A 19673-nucleotide genomic window follows, 5' to 3' on the forward strand; every position below is an offset into this window, starting at 1 on the left:
TTCCCTTATAGTTGAGTCATTTCCATATATAGTAACTTTTTCTTCTTTCTTACTTTACTCTCTTATACTTTATTCTCTCTACTTTATTCACTTTTTACTTAATTTTCTCTACTTTTTTCTCTTTCTTACTTTTTTATCTATTTATTTAACACATCCAACATTCATTTTTTTAACTCCGTGTCGAAAAGTTTCGCCTCAACTATGAGGGAACGAAGGGAATATTTATTGTCTCGTAATAACTAATAACTAATAAGTGTTTCATTTATAATCGACAGAATATGAAAATGTGGATAAATATATGTAAAAGTTACTACTAAATACTCCCTATAATTAAATGTCAAATTGAATGGAATCTAAAGTTTACCTGCCAAATATAACAAAAATGTAACGTGAATATAACAAAAAAATGGAATCTAAAGTTTACCTACCAAATATAACAAAAATGAACAAAACATATATTAAGAACAAACATTCTGAAGTTGTCCAGAACTTTTGTCCTAGCGGCAAGAAGTTTAGACATTAATGTATGAGGTGTTAATTTCGAGCCTCAGTTGTAATTTTCTCATTTCTTAGGAGTTTATATATAATATCCTTATAAAGAGATGTAATAGTGAACGAAGAGAATTTAGTAATTTAAAACAGGCTTAAGTAGAAATATTTCAACGGATAATTAGTGTTCAAATAAATTAAATTTTCGATGCTAATAGTGATTTTGAGATATAATGTTTCTGTGTAATTAGGATTTTATTAGCATTATATTGTACTATTATTTTCGGTTTTAATTAGTTCTGAAATTTAAATAATCAACACATTTTGCATAAAATTTTAAGATTCCATTAAATACAAATTAATTAAACAACTATGTATGCAAAAAATAAATCAATTTTAAATTTATATAGATAAATTTGATTCCATAATTCTAGAGATTAATTGTTAGTTGATCTCCATCAAATTACCACTAAAAAAAATGAATCGTAAAATTGGATATAGAAAATCTGTTAGTTTAAAATTAGAGGTTTTAACCTCATAGAAACGTGTTCCTTCTATCCCAGATAATTTGTCTTATTTTTCTATTTCGGACCGTTCCACATAATTTATTTCATTTTATTTTTTTACCATTTTCCTTTTATAGTGGATCATATATTTCACTAACTCATTTTTTACTTCCATTTTATTATAAAATTAATATAAAAGGGAGGACTCATATTTCACTAACTTTTTCAATCTAATTTTTATTATATTTCTTTAAATGCATGTCCAATCAAAATAGACGAATTATCCAAAATGAGACGAATTATCCAAAATGAAATTACCAAATTAGTATTCATATGCATTTTACATTCTGTAGTCGGATATGATAGGCGCATAGCCAACTGTATTAAAGCAAACCTTTATAATAACGTTGTCACATCCCATACCGCGATGTCGACATTCCGTTTGTGAAAATGCCAAACAGAAACCTCGCTTCTGCTGAAATGGCCGGCGAAGATACGACTCCGATGAATGGAGCCGTTCTTCTCCGCCTCGTCCGCGACGTCGCCCGTATCTCCGCCGCGGGCTTCTCCGGTTTCTTCAAGAGAGAATGCACGGAATTGGGGAGAAGAGTCTCGCTTTTAGCTCATTTCCTTGAAGAAATCGAAGATTCGGAGAGAATTCAACAATGTTGTCGAATGGGCTCTTCTTCTTTCCCTAATTCCGGCTTCGCTGATCTGAATTTAGCTCTTCTGGTTGCAAAAAGGCTCCTCTTTGCTGCTAACGGCTTCGATAACTCCGAGCTCAATTGTGTAAGTATGTTGCAAAAATGCTCCTTTTTTTGTAGAAATTGATTTATGAAGTTTATAGAAGCATTTTTGTGGATGTCAAATGTGATCTTTTGAGTTTATTGTAGAAATTGAAATGCTTTAACTGAGCAATTGTTCCAATTTATCTTATCTTGTTTGATTTCTGCATTATAGGATGATGCCACAATGAAAATTCTCTTCCAATTTCAATGTGTAACATGGAAATTGGAGAAAGCATTGGACAATCTGCCTTATGATGATCTCAACATTTCAGAAGAAGTGCTTGAACAGGTTGTTAGCATTAGCAATTAATCATCTTTTATACTGTTTTTTGGAGATGATTCATTCCTAAACATCACAATCCTTTCATTAGGTTGAGTTAGTGCGGTCGCAGTTGAGACGAGCTGGTGAGAGACACGGACGCCCTCTAAACCCGAGCTTATCTCAGCCTTTAGACAAGGAGATTGAAGGTCTGCATTTACACAATGTTGGCAACACTGTTAATGAAGCTAGCGCGAAAGTAGAGGGTGTGGGAGAGGGCGTTGAGGCCGTTGAGCATATCTTGAACGAGGATGTAAACGACCCTGTTAGCTTGTCGTGCAAAGCACTTGAGGAAAGCAAGAAGCCGGAATCTGTTTCCGTTCCTGATGATCTGCGCTGCCCTATCTCTCTCGAGCTCATGAGGGATCCAGTCATTGTGGCCACGGGACAGGTATAATGATGGTCCAATCAAGAGGCTTAATTCGAAATGTGGTTTGCTTTTACAGTTTTACTCACAATGTGGTTTGGTTTTTGCTGTTTCAGACGTATGAGAGATGTTATATACAGAGATGGTTGGACTGTGGCAACACTACATGCCCAAAAACGCGGCAGAAGCTGCAGAATCTCAGCCTCACTCCGAATTATGTCTTGAGAAGCCTAATATCTCAGTGGTGCGCGAAGCATGAGGTAGTTCAGCTGGCTTCGGTAGTGAACGGGAGGCTGAAAAGGAGCGATGGATCGTTTCGTGATGTCAAGGGAGACATGGCTGCAATCGAGGTTCTTGTCTGTAGGCTTGCAAGTCGGTGTGTCAAGGAAATCAGGGCTGCTGTTGCTGAAATCCGATCACTCTCTAAACGAAGCACGGATAACAGAATCTTGCTTGCAGCAGCTGGAGCTATCCCGATTTTGGTTAACCTCTTGGCATCCGATGATGGTGAGGTTCAAGATAATGCAGTGACCTCGATTCTCAATCTCTCCATCTACAACGAGAATAAAGAGCTCATCATGCTAGCCAACGCAGTCCCCTCCGTTGTGCAAGTCCTGAGAGAGGGAAGCGTGGAGGCGAAGGAGAACGCTGCAGCGACCCTCTTCACCCTGTCCGTCGCGGAGGAGAACAAGATAATCATCGGTGCATCCGGGGCAATACCTGCACTGGTGGAACTGCTCCAGAACGGGACATCGAGAGGGAAAAAGGACGCTGCCACGGCCTTGTTCAACCTCTGCATCTATCAAGGAAACAAGGGACGCGCTGTGAGGGCCGGCATCGTGCCAGTGCTGGTCAAGATGCTTACGGATTCAAGCAGTATGGCTGATGAGGCTCTCACCATTCTTGCCATTCTTGTCAGCCACCACGAGGCGAAGGCTGCCCTTGTTGGAGCGAGAGCAACGATTCATGTCTTGGCGGATCTTCTCGGGACGGGGCTGCCTCATTGCAGGGAGAATGCTGTGGTTATTCTGGCCTCGATTTGCAGGAGAAACAGCACGAATCTTGCATGCCTGAGCAGGCTCGGAGCAGCAAGGGCGCTGGCTGAGCTGGCAGAGTCGGGCACGGAGAGAGCCAAGAGGAAGGCTGCAGCTTTGTTGGAGCAGCTTAGGAGCTCTCAAGAGGTGTGATTTTGCACTCATTTGTTGCATTTGATTTTTTTTATACACGATTTTTTTACACAATACAGAATTGGGAATTGAGTAATAGAGAGGATTCCCATGGCTGCTATTGTATTTATTTGCTTCATTCTTGATTAATGATTAGTGTATAAATTTTGTGACATGATTATTTTGAAACTATTTGCTACAGATTGTAATTTATTCTTTCATACTTTGGTGCAATAACATTTAGTCAATATGCATTACTACTAATTTTACTAGGCCTTTGTAGCTTTACCCCACTTAAAATGGGCTAAGATTGAGATTAATGCAATTATTCTCACAAAATTGGGCCTTCATATGGAGCTTGAAATAGCTTCGTCATAAATTATGCTCCGATAACATTTTTTTAATAGAAGAAAAACGGGAGAGGATCTCCTACTCCAACAATGGTGTACCACTCCTACTTTAACAATCACGACAAAATAAAATAATCTTATAAATATGTAAGTGATGGTGGAATTATTTTATTTTGTTATAAGTGTGGAGTAGGAATGGTGTAGCATTGTTAGAATAAGAGATCCGCTTCGAAGAAAAACAATTAAACTATCTATAAATCAATAAAAAGTTTTTTTAAGTGAACTGAGACTTATTATTAAGTAAACAACAAAGATAAGTACAGTATATGATAGAAAGTAGACCAAAATTTGTAATATTTCTACATCATAAATCAGTTAGATTGAAATGTACATAATGCATTCGTGGCAAAGACTTGAATGAGGATTTTCCACATGGCTTAGCTCAACTATTCAAGTATGGATGCTGCCCTTTATACCGTTATTACATGTGATGAATGTGGAGAAGCACGTTGAGATTGGTGAATCTTAATTAAATTAAGGGTACAATTCAGTTGGTAAGATTAAGTATTCACAAATATAAATGTATTAAAAAAAAGAAGCTTATTTGAATTAGTAAGATGAAATTCTCTCGGCCAATAGATAGGAAGTTAAAATAATCATGGAATAGATAAGAAACTACTATTATTAAACTATATTATTTATATTTTTTAATAAAAGAATAATAGTAGTATAATTGTCAGCGCCAGACGCCATAAGTACAAAATTCAGAAAATGGTGGCTGAGATTTACGTATATATGATTTATTATATAAATGCAAATTGATTAGATACTTCTAGTATATATAACTTCAACAAAATCAATAAAAAAGTGACGAATTTTGAAACTTAAAAATTTATTTAATTTGTAAAATGAAAAAGAGCCGAACATCAGAATGGAACCCCCTTTTATGTGAGTCACGGTCAAACACTCCAACTCAATCTCCATACATGTTGATAACCACAAAACTCTATCCTATTATTATCATCATAGTGTTTGGCACTTTTTCATAATAACAGAAAATAAATACTAATGTGTTAGGCACTCTGTGATTACGTTTTCTTTATATTAAATTTGAAGCAATTAACATTTAACTACCTTTAATTTATTGTAGATTAAATAAATGATGTATAGATAGAATTTATTATTTTAATTAAAGGGAATTTAATTCTAATTAAATTATGGTAAACTATCACGTGTTCATATACTATATAAATTCAAAATTGAAATTAAGCGGCCGAATTTTACGATGTAGTCTTACTTTTCGCCATGTAGAATAAAGAAAAACACAACAACAATAATAATAGAAATAATATTTAATTTCACCAACCTGATTAACGACTATAATTTGGTGGTAAGCAAAATTTACACTTTTATTTATATAGAAATACCGTACATAATTTGGTCAAAATATTGACATTCAAATTTAAACTCAAGATTGTAAGTCACGTGCACGGGGCATCCAAGGGCGGGGTCAAAATTAGAACGGGATACATAAACAAATTTTGAAGAATTTAAAAAGTCACTTAAGAGGAGTTTTAAATGAATTTGTAAATTTGAAGAAAAAACAGTATTCAATGTGCATCACATATTCCTCGTGTCTAGATATGGTACAAAAATCATAATATCCAATAACTAAGATCAGAAGTCCGACATCCGATCATTATTCATGTCTAGATATGGTTAAAAAACAATAATATCCGATAGCTAAGATCGAAATTCCGACTTCCGGTCATTATATCACCCAATCTTTGTGTATCGTTGCATATTTTAAATATTATTGTTATTATTATTGTTACCGTTATTATTATCACAATCTTTTGTGATTATTTAGAATTATATACTATGATTATTTAAATATTTTATAATTACTTTTCAAACTACAAAAGCGGCTAAGTCATAAGACCAGTACTAACCAAGCTTGGGTCCACATGCACGCACGCCGTGATTAACGCAAGTCCATTTCATTGAACAAGTAATTAGTGATCCATTAACAATTAACAAAGATACCGTATTAATCATTTTTACCACTAAGGGCTCCTTTACTGAAGAAATTATTACTTAGATTAATCAATCATTTTTGCTCCCAACTTTTTGTCATTTTCAATTTGTTTTATTGACTTGTTACCAACTTTTATACCATCGTGTTCTCTTAAAAGTCGGTTTTTAATTTTGCTACGGAAGAAATTGGGAGTTCATGAAAAACAAAAATGAGGTTAGTTGTAACACCACTTTAGTAGTAAATTTTATTGGTCGTACAGTCGTACTTAAAAATTATCCGTATGTATGATTGGTTCAACCTAACTATGATACGTATGATGCTTCAATTTGATTGCAAATTTTGAAGACATTGGAGAATGGAGACTGGACGAGCCAAAGGATAGTCTATAATTGTGAATCCAACTTTTGGGAAGGTTCAGTTTGGTGGGTATACAATACTTCACTTTCTCTCGATATCACCAGTTGTAATTTGTTTTCGATTTTTTAGCTTTGGTTATGTCCAACTTTAGTCTAGGTTGGAGTTGTCTTGTTGTAACCTTATATATCTCTTATTCATTATGTTGATTTATCGACGATGTCCTCATGCCTTGTTACTATTGTGTTTTTCGCTTTTAGTTAGGTAGTATTGGTCGGGTGGTATTAGTATATTGCTCTACTATTGTATTTGGATTCGAGCATTTTCTTTGATGAAAAATAGCAGTACACTAACTATGCATAGTTACGATATTGCTATAAACTCGTGACGATTTGTAGTAATATCGTAATTCCAACATAAATTCGGCTTTAAAAAGAGTGGATTAGTGGCTATTAATACTCCACAATTCTACATCACGAGCTTCATATTATGCTTTACTCATTTAATCGACAAATATACAAATAAATTCCTTACCAATACATCGTCCCATCCTAACCTACCTAAATTATGTAGCATGGTTGTTGACTTTCAGATAAGCATGACAATTTTTTTAAAAACAAAAATATTTCATAAATTACATGCAAGACAACTCTCCTAACTAATTAGATCACAATTTAAAATGTTCAACATTGATACAATGGTAGTACTATAGAAGTGGAGACATAAAATTAGTCTTGAAAAACTAAAATTCCAAATTTCTAAAATTAGTTTTTTTTTGTTTAGCTATTGTGTAGCAATTTTATGGATTGGTGTGTCCCAATCTTGTATTAGGAGTATTTTTCAAAGGGCCTCCAAAATTTCAAATTTGTACACTTTTCTTGACCTCAAAAATTTCATGCAACAATAACCCCTTACATATAACCACCTCCATAAAAGCTAGCCAAATTCCCATCCATCAATCCCCCTTCCATAATTTATTTTTTCACATTCACACAAAATCAAAAAAATTAAGGCAAAAAATAAAATGGGAAATAGTTTGGGAGGAAGTAAAAGTGCAAAAGTAATGAAGATCAACGGTGAGAGCTTCAAGCTAAAGACCCCGATTCGGGCCGGTTCGGTCATGGAGGGCCACCCGGGCCACGTGCTGCTCGAATCGGAAGCCGTGAAGCACTACGGCGTGCGAGCCAAGCCGCTTGAGCCGCAGCAGGAGCTGAAGCCGAAGCGCCTCTATTTCTTAGTCGAGCTGCCGAAATTTCCCGAGGAAAAGGGCGCGCGGAGGGTAAAATCGGGAATTCACATGGGCGCGAAGGACCGGCTCGAGAGTTTGATGCTGGCGCGCCGCTCGGCTTCGGATTTGTCTATAATGAAGCCGCCGAGCATCGCGGCGGCCGAGGAGGAGAAGGCCGAGGCCTCGGAGGGGGGGAAGAGGGTGAGGATGAGGCTGCCGAGGGCGGAGGTGGAGAGGCTGATGGCGGAGAGCAAGGATAGCGGTGAGGTGGAGGAGAAGATCGTGAGGCTATGCATGGCGAAGAGGGCCGCCGCGGACGGCGGCGATGCGGCGGCGGAGAAGAATGTGCATCTTAACGGAGATCGTCGAATCAAGGTTAGTTATTCAAGTGTTAAAAATTATTGTTACATTTTTAATAGGTTAATTGCACGTAACTACGCCAATTATAGGCAAACGGTCGATTTTGTTCTGTTTGGGACGTTTAGTCGAAAATGTCCTAGTTAGGTAATTACTAGTACTCATCATTTTATTTTTGAGAAAAAAAATTTCAGCGATCAAAATATCAACTTGACAGCAAAAATTAAACATCAATTGAGTAATCGATAGTCTAAAAATAAAATGATGAATACTACTCCATCCGTCTCATAATAATTGTCACTCTTATTGTGGACACGGGTTTTAAGAAATGTAAAGAAAAGTTAGTTGGAAAAGTTAGTAGAATGTGAGACCCACTTTTTTATATTGGTTTTATAGTAAAATGTGAGTGAAGTGAGTTAGTGGAAAGTGGGGCCTACTTACTATTTATGGTAAAAATGAAGTGTGATAATTATTGTGGGACGATTGAAATGAAAAAGAGTGACAATTATTATAGGACTGAGGAGTAAATAATAAGTAAGTAATTACCTAAATTAAACAAGGACTTTTTCTTCCCCTTGTTTTACTATACAAATTAGAGTTTCTCCATTTTTCATGCCATGTTTAGCGGATTTTGTTTGTATTGGACAAAAACTTTCGTTGCATGTGATTTTGTTTGAAAATTCAGTAAAATCCAATAGATAATGTTAAATTATGAGAAAAGATACCTAAAAAGTAAATCATAGATTACGCAATAATAGTAAAATAATAGTTCCGTACGTGTTCTCAACTTAATTTCTGAAAATTCAATCTTCTTTTTTTCTATGGAAATTCTAAAAATTTGACAGTTTCAGATGTTCAAGGGAATAAGACAAATTTACAAAACTGTTTCAAACTTTTTGTGTATAAAATTAAGACCATGTCTTGTGTTAGTCAAACAAGGTTGGCTCTTGCATCCAACGTTTTCACATGTACAAAAATGCTAAAAATCGACTTCTATTAATTTTTTTTCCAAAAGCCTGCACTTGTTAATAATGAAACACAAAATGTATTAGAAAAATTCGAATAAGAAAGCTAGATAGTTTTGGGTCTAGCTAATTATTTCACTTTAGAATTTTTTTGATTACTTTTTTTTTAAGTTTTACAATATTGATAGATTATTAAAGAAATAATAAATTAGATTTTAGTCTTTCCTTTAAATAAGTTTGGTGGGAAGTATAGGGAAAATTAAATTATTAGTTATAATCTCCATTAAAAATTGATTAGGAGATGGTATGTTTATTGTATTTGAATATTAATTAAAATTATTAATGTATTATTTTTTATGAATATAAGCAAAAATAATATTGTTTGGCAAGCCATAATAGGGCTGCATAATTTTATTGATGGAAAAGATAACTACCAAATTAAATATGACAAGGATTAGATGGATTTACACAAACTAAAAAGTTGTGAACACAATAATGACTAAGATTTTGCTTTAGCAATATAATCAATTGGGCAACTAGATGACATGGACCCCAACCAAATAATCATTGATATTTTTCTCTTTTGATAAATACACATTTATTTATGATTTTTTTAAAAAAAATCTGATATAATAATTTGTATTGCAGAAACGAGTTGGATTTTTACCTATCCATGAAGGAGAGATCCAACATATTGTTATGGCTTCATAATTATTGGCAAAGGATATATAATGGGCATTCTCTTTTTGTTTTGTCTCTCCAAATTCCCATGTAACACTTCTCAGCAACAAAGTATAGCAGATTTATTTCTGTTATTTTTGTATGTGTAAATGGTCTGATTTTAGATCCTGAGAATAATGTCTAGAAATATATTCTAGCTAGGTGAATTATGAGAGAGTAGGTTGTATGATATGATTCTCTTCTCATATAGTACTACTAATTATTATTATAAATTTAAAATTTCTATATCTAGTTTCTTCTTGCTAGTAATTCAACTCATTAGGTTTAACAGAGCTTTAGATTTAAAAAAAAAAATTGTATTTTTCGTGAGAATGTAAGAAAACTGGATACTCACACTCTGTCTCGCAACAAGAGTCATATTTAGCTACAGCACGAATTTTTAAAAATTATAAAGAAAAGTAGGTTGAATAAATTAGTAGAATATGAGCTCGACTTATATATATTAGTTTTATAATAAATGTAAGTTAAATAAGTTGGTGTGGGACCTACTACCATTTATGATAGTGAAATATGACTCTTATTGTAAGACGGATCGAAATAGTAAAATATTACTCTTATTGTGGGACGGAGGGAATAATTGTTTAGTGTGATTGTCTTGTTTGTTTGTGTAAGCATTATTTGGATATAATATGTGCTATGAGTTCAATACATTAGGCAATGGAGATAGGTTTGTGAGTTTGTCTCATATTGTTGTATTTGTTGATTGATTCTTCACTTTTATTAGCATATTTAATGATGTTTCGATATGGTATGTTGATTTTGTGATATTCAACAATCATAATTCGTAATGGACTTTGTAAAGTCTTTTTCCTTCGATCATTTTTACACTCAGAAACCATAAACTTGTCACAATTTTAAAATAGAGAATCTAGTAAACTATCCTCCTTTGGAACTATTTGATCATCATCAACCATTTATTTATCATCTGGTTAGTTAAATGTGGAGCCAAAATTAGAACTATTGTGTTTGAAGTCATAACTAATTTCAATTGTACCCCACAAAAACTAATTTCAGAAAATGACATTTCTAATATTAAATAATGACCATGCAATAATATATTTCTTAAACACTTAATTGAAATATATATGGAGGCAACAACTAACAACCACCAACTAGAAAAACTAATTAAATCACTCAAAGTCAATTAATTTTCTCATTATATTAGCCTGTTTCCCATTTGCATGTTGTCCTTAATGCCATCTCTCAACTTCTTTCCCTTAAAACAAAATTAAAAATAATAAGGTTGCAAATATAGTTATTTTGTTGAATTATTGTGCCTTCGAAATGTCAATGGTTAGACATAAAATGCCCCTTTAATCCTTATGCAGCTGTTATACTTTTAAGTTTTAACAACTCAATCTATAAAACATTATTGTAGTTTCAAATACTAATTATTTGCTTGGTTTGAAAAATGTGTCACATTGAAGACTTTTGTTCTTCAATTTAATCTAGTTTTCTAATCCAATTATACAATATTTCATTACTAAAATAATTGGTGTGTTTATAATCATTTAATTAATTTCCATTTTTTCCACAAATAATTCAATTATTCCAATACATAATTAAGGTGCATGATCTTCTAAACTTCAATAGCAAAATAAATCACAAATTTTCCATGTTTCTTATTCTCAAAATCATTGTTTTACATTTAATAAAACAAATGAAAACAAGAAATATTGGAATGAGGCTTTTTTTCCCTATTAATTTACATTGGTATACACCTCCTCTTGGGGGTGAATTCTCCCCCTTAAAAAGTAATCAATATATGAAAAAAAAATACAAGAGAGAAAGAGAGATTTGAAGGAAAGAATGGTGATTTAAGATGACCATTGATCTGGAACAGTGAGGAAATAGGTAGTCATAGCCTTTCTAAATCTTTTCTTGTATTGCTTTGGAGAAATTATTGTTGGAGATGCATTTTTAGGACCACCTAGTATCCCTGAAGCCTTCACCCATGTCTCCAAATGCTTGTCCCATGTATACTGCCTCATGAAATCGATGATCCCCATCACGAGCTCCTTCCTCTCCTCGTCCACCCCAACCAGCAACGAGTAGTCCATCACGTCCACAGACTACAAAGCCACACACAAATCATGTTACAACACCGGTTAAAAATCATGTTTAGTAATGTTTTAGTGATGCTTACGGCCAAAAATGATGTGTCGTTCCACACGCCCCTCTCCAAGCTCCTTTTTGCCTTGCCACTGAGAAATATAGGATTTGTGCGAAGCGTTTCCAACAGATTCATGTCCAATAGCACCTTGTTAGCCCCGGTTGTGTCTGAGTTGTAACGCGACCGTGATGAGCCCTTTAGATCGTAGACTTTGGAGATGTTTCTCTTGTAAAAGAGATTCTCCATTACCATCAAATCCATTTTCACATCTTTGCTACCTTTCTTGACAGTAACCTAAGATGTAACAGAAAAAGTTAGAAGCTATTACATGTATGCATAAATTTGAAAAAAATGGCTTTTTTGGGAATGAGAATGAACCTGAAATATGCCTAGGACTTTGGCAAGGCAAGTAGGGCTTCCTGAGGTAAGAGCATCTTTCAAATACTTGAAATACTGTGGGGCGAATTCTTCGAAAGATTCCAACTCGGTTTTAGTCACTTGCTTGATGATGAACCGGTCATCAAACGACTTTGCAAAGTAGACGTTGCTCTTCCCTCCTTGCGCGCCCCACCTTCTGCAGCGGCTCAAGGAACGTACAAAGTCCACTTCACACGGACAGCATTTCTTACGGAGTGCATCAAACTGTTTCGCATAGTAAGAAGTGACAGAAAACTTCACCTTTCCACCACCATTGGATGATTCGTCCTCAAAAGTGATCCGGAGATGAGGGGAATTATCTTGATCTGATGTAGACGAAGAAACACCATCATCGGAGCTGTAATTTCCAAAGTTTGTGTAGTCTGAATCCAACGAGCCAAAAGATTGCCACGTTGAGAGCTCGGAAGCTAGTGAGCTCACCTTGTTGAGGAGCCTAACATTCGACCCTATCTCAGTCCCGGTTAGCCTCCCAGCTACCCAGTCATCGTACTCTTTCGAGCTAAGGGCGTATGATATTATGCTGGTGGGCTCGTTATCGTAGACAGTCACGACAACATCCTCGTTACCATTCTGTTGAACCATCAATCTCGCCCCTTCAGGAACGAGAGAGAGGGAGGATATAAAGGAGGGAGAAACAGTCGAAGGAAGGTTAAATTTTTCAGCTTCGCGGAATGATACTTGGGAGTAAGTCCTCTGCACATTCGCAACAGGATCCCTGACCATGTGCCTGTAGTCGCCAGAAGCATGAAATGATCGGATGTTCGACAAGTACATCGAGGAAGGGGGAAGTCCTCTGCGCATTCTTTCTTGGAGGCGTTGAGCAGAATCAAAGGAATGAACTCTTGTAGGTCCTGTCAGTCTTTTGAACACCGGATTCTCTTTCTGATTAACCTGAGCGAATGGAGGACTTTCCGATGCATCTATGTTCGTCAAGTCAAGCGACTGAGATTTCATCGACACTAGATCAGCACCAGACCATGCGGAATCTATCTTATCAGAAAGAATTGATCCAGCTGATGGAGCACGCTCTAAAGTAGTCGAATTTGCAGCATTCGCGTCGTCCAGGCCTAAATCTTCTCTGCTTCGCTGCAGTCTTTGATAACTTTCCATGAAACCTGATTCGAGTTGTGAAGAGTCAAGCTCCTCATCGTTGGCACATTCTTCTGTTTTTGGGTGCACAGATGCATCATCTTCGGGAGCAAGATCAAGGCTGTTGTTGTTGTCTTTCATGCTTGAATCAGAATCATTCAATCCAATACGAGATGTAACATCCGTTGCAGCCTTGGGGCTCGAACCTCTTTTGAGGAGGGAGTCTAGTAGAAAAAGCCTCCGGTCCCATACTTTTGAACCAACCAGAAGAGAATGGCGCATACGGTTTATCTCAAGAATGTCTATTGCAGTTTCACTATGTTCTTGAGCTTCTTTGTCGGCGAATTGGAGCAAATCCTGCCAGAGGAGGGAGCATATTACAAAATGGATCAGCATGATGAATGACACGAGAAATTTTCTATCGTACAGAAAGCATAGGAATATACGATCGATAACAACTTACTTCATAAGAAGTTTTTTCTTCACAAAGCATGCTGTTTAGCTCCAAGACATGGTTGTGCAGCTCGTTTGCATCAGAGAATTCATCCATCGAAGATAAACATTTACTTTTGAATTCATCAAGAACGCGTGATATCTCTGCGTGCAAGGCCTTGGCTTTGCTCAACAGCTAATATACGAAAAGAGACGCACACAGTCAAGACAGATATTTCTTGAAAGAAAGTAACATTCTTTTAGGTATTATTCGTACCTCGTATGCTTCTTTTCTTATCCATGGTTGTTCACCGGGATCGCCAAATTCAAGAGTTGAAGGAGGCAGACGAACGGAGAGGATGTTGATAGGTGAATACCGGAAGAAAGCAACCATATTGCCAAAACTGTCAAAGAATAACAAGGTGTGTTAAGTTGTCATTCTACATCTGTTGCCTCATACCACAATAGAAATCTATGATTGAAGAGATCGTCACGTACCCATAAAATCTGAGGCAGTCTCTCTGCAGCGAATGGCCACAGGTGGAAACACGGTTCCCTGTTGCATGGTTAGAAAAACTAAGTTCAAGAAACTTCCCAAACGAAAGTCCCCAAGCAGCACCGGACATAACCACTCGTTGAGTGGCTGGTGGAACTCCTTCACTGCGTTCACACCTGAGGCATCTATGCCACATCCATATCTTCCCATCCTTTTCCCCGGGAAGCTTAGCTGATAGAAGGCGTTTAACATTTATCGTAAGATTGGCATGCTGGTGTGTATAACACATAACATGGGCTTCAGCTGATTCCTTGCACGATCGACATAGAAATGACTGCAAATATGAAACGCAATGAGATACAAGAATAATCATTGAGAGAATGGCAAAGAATGAAATAAAAACAGAAGTTACCTGATCGAACAAATCGTCCCTCAGAAACCTCCCTAGTGGTTTATCAGAGTTGCCATAGAATTTCAAACGAACAAGCCTTGACCGTTCACATACAGTTCCATTCGCCATATTATGGCTGGAAAAGGAAACTAGTATGCTGTGGTGACTGTCGTTAGCTGAAAAATATTCACCGGATGCTTCAGTATCTTCGCCATGTACAGGAGTTGCTAGTCCAACAACACCCGACTGGCCCTCTTCTTGACCTATCACTTCTGCATCTCTCAGGCCATCAGGAGCTACATCCAACGCTAGATTCTCATTGCATGCCTCAGATAGTGCTTTTCTGTATCTAAATTCATCTGGGATGGAAATGTCATCATAACCAGCGTCACCAAGCTCAGACAACGACTCCTGCAGTCCTAGCTCCAAAGTGAGATCCGCGGATCCTAAATCTATATCAGAAGTCTTGTTTTCATCTGAGCAAGTAGTGGCCACAGCAGAATCAGGAGCCACAGATACGGTCTTGTCAAGAGGCATTTTAGTCACCGCTTTAGGAAGACTAGCGCCCTCGTCTACAAGAAAAGAAGTCTCTAGTGACAGATGATATGCTGCAAAGACAGCATATTGAGTCACATGTTTCAACTTCCTAAGCTCTTCTCGGGAAGAACCTCGTAGTACAACCTGTGCATTGAAAGGTACACTTCTCTATAAGCTTATCACAAAGAGTATTACAAATAGCAGAGACAATCGGAAAAATAAGTAGACAGAATACTCAAACATGTGATGGATATCGTACCGTGCAGCCTAAGCGCCTTGGACAACCTTCGAAAAACATCAATGTTTTAGATGGCTTTCTGTTGAATTGATTGACTGGTTCATGATCTTCTGAAACTTTTTCCAAACGGAAGATTTCGCAGTGCCCCAACCTCGTTGTGGGTATGTGATCAGTCGATGGAGTTATACTAGCACCAGTACATCTAGCAATCTTCTCCAATAGAGGTCTTTTAACATTTAGAACTAAGGAGATATCTTTTGCTAGCAGATGCTCGAGAGCAATTGAAGACACACTTTTCTCGACTAGCAGAACATTTGGACGATGAGCCTCTATCTTGGAAACAACCGTCCTCAGATGATCGTTCTCCTGATTCATCGATCAAGAAAGGTGTTTTAACATCACAAGAGTAACGTAAACGTTTTGGATAAGAAAATCAAATCATGACAAACCTGTTGCAGTAATGTCTCGAACGATGCCAGCTGATTGGGAACTCTTTGGTACTCCAGAGCTCCTCCTAAGAGAAGCAGTCGAGCATTTTTGTATTGAGACGTCATTCGTTTGTGTTTTATATTCTTGGTACAAACTACTCCTCTGATAAATTTGCTGCACAAGAGAAAGATAGCATACACTCAATTATAACTAAGGCAACTATGCAAATACTGTGAATCTTATATCTTTAAATGGAAATTGTTTCGACTATACGCTCGTTTGTAAGCTTTACTATATGGGGCTCGTGTGCAAAAATGCAATCTTTGGGAAAGAATGTGTCATTACCTCTGGCAAGGGCTTCCTGAAGCTACACATTTGACCTTTAGATAGTCACATGGATCCATGCTTCCTCCTCTACTAGTGTCTGGCTTCAAGAATTTCGCAGCCTGCCACGCGATAGTGGTTATTATTTCCAGCCAATCATCAGCACTGTTATCCTTTTCAGCGACGATACCCTTCCCTTGTAAAAGATGTGATACGAGAGCTCTAAAGTGCCCCTGCACTGCAGATCTCCAAGGTCCTTTGTCGTCCTGACACTGCTTCTCCTTCGCTGAAAACATGGTATCTATGGTAGCGGTAGGCAAAAACATAACGCCCGAATCCCCAACTTCATCGTCCTCATCATCATAAGTAAATAAGTTGTTTTCCACCTCGTCATTGGCATCATCGGGAGGAGGAGGAAGCCAAATAAGACCATTGTTTTCAAAATCCAATGGCTGAGGCAGCTCTTCGCTAGCATGCCGAAGAATTGGCAGTTCATCGGCATCTTCTGCGTCCCAAATCCCTTTCGCAGGCATTTCTAAAACAGCCTGCTCATGGTCATCTTGAGACGTTTGATCTAGCTGTACATGACACCCGACTCCACTAGAAGTAGTATGCGGCCTGGAGGGGCTGTCGGAAGGGCTTGATCCTAAAGACATGGGACTATAAAATTCATGTCTAACACTAACACAACTCGAATCTACATCAGAACCATCATGAAAGTATTCGTTGGGTATGCTGAAGAAGTGGCTCATCGACTGCTCGCCCTCATCATCATAGCTCCTACATTAAAATACATCAAGATATCAAGATAACATCATCAGATCCAAATCAGAAAACACAAAAGTCATACGAGCTCATTACCTGCTTGAGCGATGAGCAGGCACTGGAGATACATCGTTGGGGAAAGACGCATCGCTACTCCTAGCTAGAGCAATAGGGGAATGACCATCACTTCCCTCACCACTAAAACTTGGTGATGGGGGTTCTTGGCTTTGTCCCGGAGACTCAGAAGGATAGACTTTGCCACTGCATCGTCTACCACTTTTATTGGGGGGGCTAAGTTCAGAACAAATCTTGCACGACATAGTATAAATCACTTCCTCTGCAGTGTCCTTCAAATGATCGGTCGATACAACTCCATCCAAAGAGGTAAGGCCGTCACTACAGTTATCGCACAACAGACTCCCACAGACTCGACACTGGTACTTGGGATACGAACTCAACACATTTCGTGCACACTTGGAACAAAGGCTGCCGTTATCCATCATCTCAAATCCGCACAATATGGTACTTGTATCGATGTAACTCCAAGACATCCAAGATTGAAACTTTAGAATAAAATTCAGCAGAGAAGTACCAAGCATTCCCATATACCAGCAGAATCCAGCCACACAAGAACTCAATTTTGCCCCTTTAAAGAAAAATTGCTCTACTCTTCCTTCTAATAATCTTAAGAGAAACTTGATCGAATATAACTTAAAACTATCAACCCCACAATAAAAATAGTGGTGTTTTCTATCTTCTTTTTATTTTTCTTTGACCTCCTGAAAATCAAAGATGAATATACCAAAATTCAATAAAAGAAAGAACTTTCAAGAATCAGATGAAGCCACTAAAGGAGAAAGTAAATACCAAAAATTCAGACAAATCCAAACGATTAGCACCAGAAATCAAGCTTCAATCTGCAAATTTCATCATATGAGAACACAGATTAGGAAGGACATCCTCTTTCTCTCTTGTGAAACACATAAAAATTTAATCTTTAAGCTAAAGGAAGAGCCAGAGATTGAAAGAAGGCATTCCAAAGTGATTAACAGTGGTAGAATTCAAAATTCTTGAATCCCATAAAAATCTGTAAAATCATTCGTCAAATCAAACTTTTTGAAGCAAAATCAGATTAGGAAGGATATCCTCTTTCTCTCTTGTGAAACACATAAAAATTTAATCTTTAAGCTAAAGAAAGCAGCAGAGATTGAAAGAAGGCATTCCAAGGTGACTGATTCACAGTGGTAGAATTCAAAAATCTTGAAAATCATTTGTCAAAACAAACATTTTGAAGCAAAATTTGATTTTCTATATTTGACAGATTTTTTGAATTACAAATGAGATTAAGAAAACAGCAATATTAGATTTACCTTTGGATAAAACTTGGTGAGATTTAGGAAACTCCACTCTCCGGCAAGTAATGTGTGTGCACTAATCACATATATAAACATTACATACTAAAAACAAAATCAAATTCTAGGTTAGAAATGACTTCAACCAATCCCAGAATCATCCACACCACACTCCAAGATCGAATTTTTCATACAACAAAAAGCTCAACAAACTCAGATTTATGAAATCTCATGTAACACAACACAAAAAAGGCCCAAAAATGAAGAAAGAGCTCAGAAAAACACACACGCCCACATCAAGAAATCCCAGAAAGATTCGGTCTTTGCTTCAAATAAGTAAAATTGATGCTTGAAAAAGAAAGGAAATCGTCGACAAAGTTGGAAAAAGTAGATATGGTTGAATTAATTAGAGGATGAAGAGGATGAGAATGAAGAGAAGGAAAAGGAAGAGCACAGAGAAAGTTCCTTTTCTATCTCCAACGGCAGAAGCGGCTCGCATCTCCACAACCATATTTAGGCGCCCTCTGCTTCTTCACCACGACGAGCAAATTCCTCTCTTTCTTTCTCTCTCCCTTAAACATGTGCTAACTTAGCTTAACTTTTAAACCAAACCCCCCCCTTTCTCTCTCTGTCAAATACACAAACACAAAGCATACTTTTTTATTTGTAAAAATGCATGAAAATAAACAAATTGTATATCCTTTCTTGAGAGAGCACTGTTTGCATCGCTATCAGAGCAATCTCTTTCTGAGAAATTGATGGGGGGGTTTTTCTTTATTGAATTCTTGATTTTATTAATGGATTTTCAAGCAAGGTGACATGGATTAGTGGTCCTTCTGATTCAGCTATTGGTCAGAAAAAGAGTGATTATTAATTGGGATTATTAAATAGCTTGAGATTTATGAAATAGTTGGGTGCAATTGGTCAGAAATATATCATGGAAATTAAAGAATTTATGGGTGCTATGTCAGCGCCAGCATTTGGATTTTGAGTATTTAATTTTCGGACAGCATGGGCGAAACCAGTTTGTCTGAGACATTTTTCGAGTATTTTTGTTGGCTGTTTTTCTACTGTGATTCTTCACTGTTTTGCTTGGTAGATATGGTCATTGTTATTTACCTCATCATGTAGTTTTTACTTTTTTAGCAAATTTTCATATGGTGGGTCGCGCCCAATTCTTATAGTCCGCGATATTATGACTATTGTATATTCGGACGCAATAATTATACCGGATGTTATAGTCAAAAATTTTGGTATGAATCGGCATTTACTTCAGAAATCGTTATTATACATATTTTCAAATACTAATTCGGTCCAGAAAAAATAGTCTTGATTGGACGATACGAGTTTCAATGCAAAATTGGTAAAATAAGAGATAAATAAAGAAAAAAAAGTGGATTA

At 36.7% G+C, this 19673-nt stretch overlaps 3 protein-coding genes across 4 annotated transcripts; 2 read left to right on the forward strand and 1 right to left on the reverse strand.

The window, feature by feature from the left end:
• The first annotated feature begins 1359 nt into the window (after positions 1-1359).
• LOC125211915 (U-box domain-containing protein 11-like) lies at positions 1360-3883 on the forward strand. Of its 2 annotated transcripts, none has more exons than XM_048111877.2 (4): positions 1360-1784; positions 1956-2072; positions 2155-2493; positions 2586-3883. In XM_048111877.2, exons 1-4 carry the CDS (start codon positions 1446-1448, stop codon positions 3654-3656), a joined length of 1866 nt encoding a protein of 621 aa, XP_047967834.1. In that variant the 5' UTR covers positions 1360-1445; the 3' UTR covers positions 3657-3883. The 2 variants fall into 2 exon arrangements, with proteins under 2 accessions (XP_047967834.1, XP_088925180.1); XM_089069054.1 differs by having other exon boundaries at positions 1662-1788.
• Positions 3884-7284: 3401 nt separating this feature from the next.
• Positions 7285-9899, forward strand: AT17.1 (plastid movement impaired protein). Its single transcript, XM_048112618.2, has 2 exons — positions 7285-7980; positions 9576-9899. Exons 1-2 carry the CDS (start codon positions 7402-7404, stop codon positions 9636-9638), a joined length of 642 nt encoding a protein of 213 aa, XP_047968575.1. The 5' UTR covers positions 7285-7401; the 3' UTR covers positions 9639-9899.
• A 1367-nt stretch (positions 9900-11266) lies between these two features.
• Positions 11267-18917, reverse strand: LOC125211026 (putative 1-phosphatidylinositol-3-phosphate 5-kinase FAB1C). Its single transcript, XM_048110699.2, has 13 exons — positions 18291-18917; positions 17788-17837; positions 17017-17699; positions 16177-16935; positions 15852-16005; positions 15424-15768; positions 14649-15308; positions 14239-14570; positions 14018-14144; positions 13772-13936; positions 12160-13665; positions 11815-12075; positions 11267-11740 (listed from the first exon to the last, which is right to left on the reverse strand). The coding sequence occupies exons 3-13, from the start codon at positions 17523-17525 to the stop codon at positions 11486-11488; spliced, it is 5073 nt and encodes a 1690-aa protein (XP_047966656.1). The 5' UTR covers positions 17526-17699; positions 17788-17837; positions 18291-18917; the 3' UTR covers positions 11267-11485.
• Between the last annotated feature and the right edge of the window lie 756 nt (positions 18918-19673).

This window comes from Salvia hispanica, chromosome 3, assembly GCF_029641045.1.
Source record: "Salvia hispanica isolate PSC_SH4W2 chromosome 3, Shi_PSC_v1, whole genome shotgun sequence".
NCBI lineage: Eukaryota > Viridiplantae > Streptophyta > Magnoliopsida > Lamiales > Lamiaceae > Salvia > Salvia hispanica.

Coding starts and splice junctions, on each gene's coding strand:
- LOC125211915 (XM_048111877.2), top strand. CDS start 1,446: ATGCCAAACAGAAACCTCGCTTCTGCTGAAATGGCCGGCGAAGATACG. Junction 2,073..2,154: donor CAGAAGAAGTGCTTGAACAG/GTTGTTAGCATT, acceptor TCCTTTCATTAG/GTTGAGTTAGTGCGGTCGCA. Junction 2,494..2,585: donor TCATTGTGGCCACGGGACAG/GTATAATGATGG, acceptor TTGCTGTTTCAG/ACGTATGAGAGATGTTATAT.
- AT17.1 (XM_048112618.2), top strand. CDS start 7,402: ATGGGAAATAGTTTGGGAGGAAGTAAAAGTGCAAAAGTAATGAAGATC. Junction 7,981..9,575: donor ACGGAGATCGTCGAATCAAG/GTTAGTTATTCA, acceptor TTTGTATTGCAG/AAACGAGTTGGATTTTTACC.
- LOC125211026 (XM_048110699.2), bottom strand. CDS start 17,525: ATGGGAATGCTTGGTACTTCTCTGCTGAATTTTATTCTAAAGTTTCAA. Junction 16,006..16,176: donor TCAGGAAGCCCTTGCCAGAG/GTAATGACACAT, acceptor TCTCTTGTGCAG/CAAATTTATCAGAGGAGTAG. Junction 14,571..14,648: donor GGGACGATTTGTTCGATCAG/GTAACTTCTGTT, acceptor TCATATTTGCAG/TCATTTCTATGTCGATCGTG.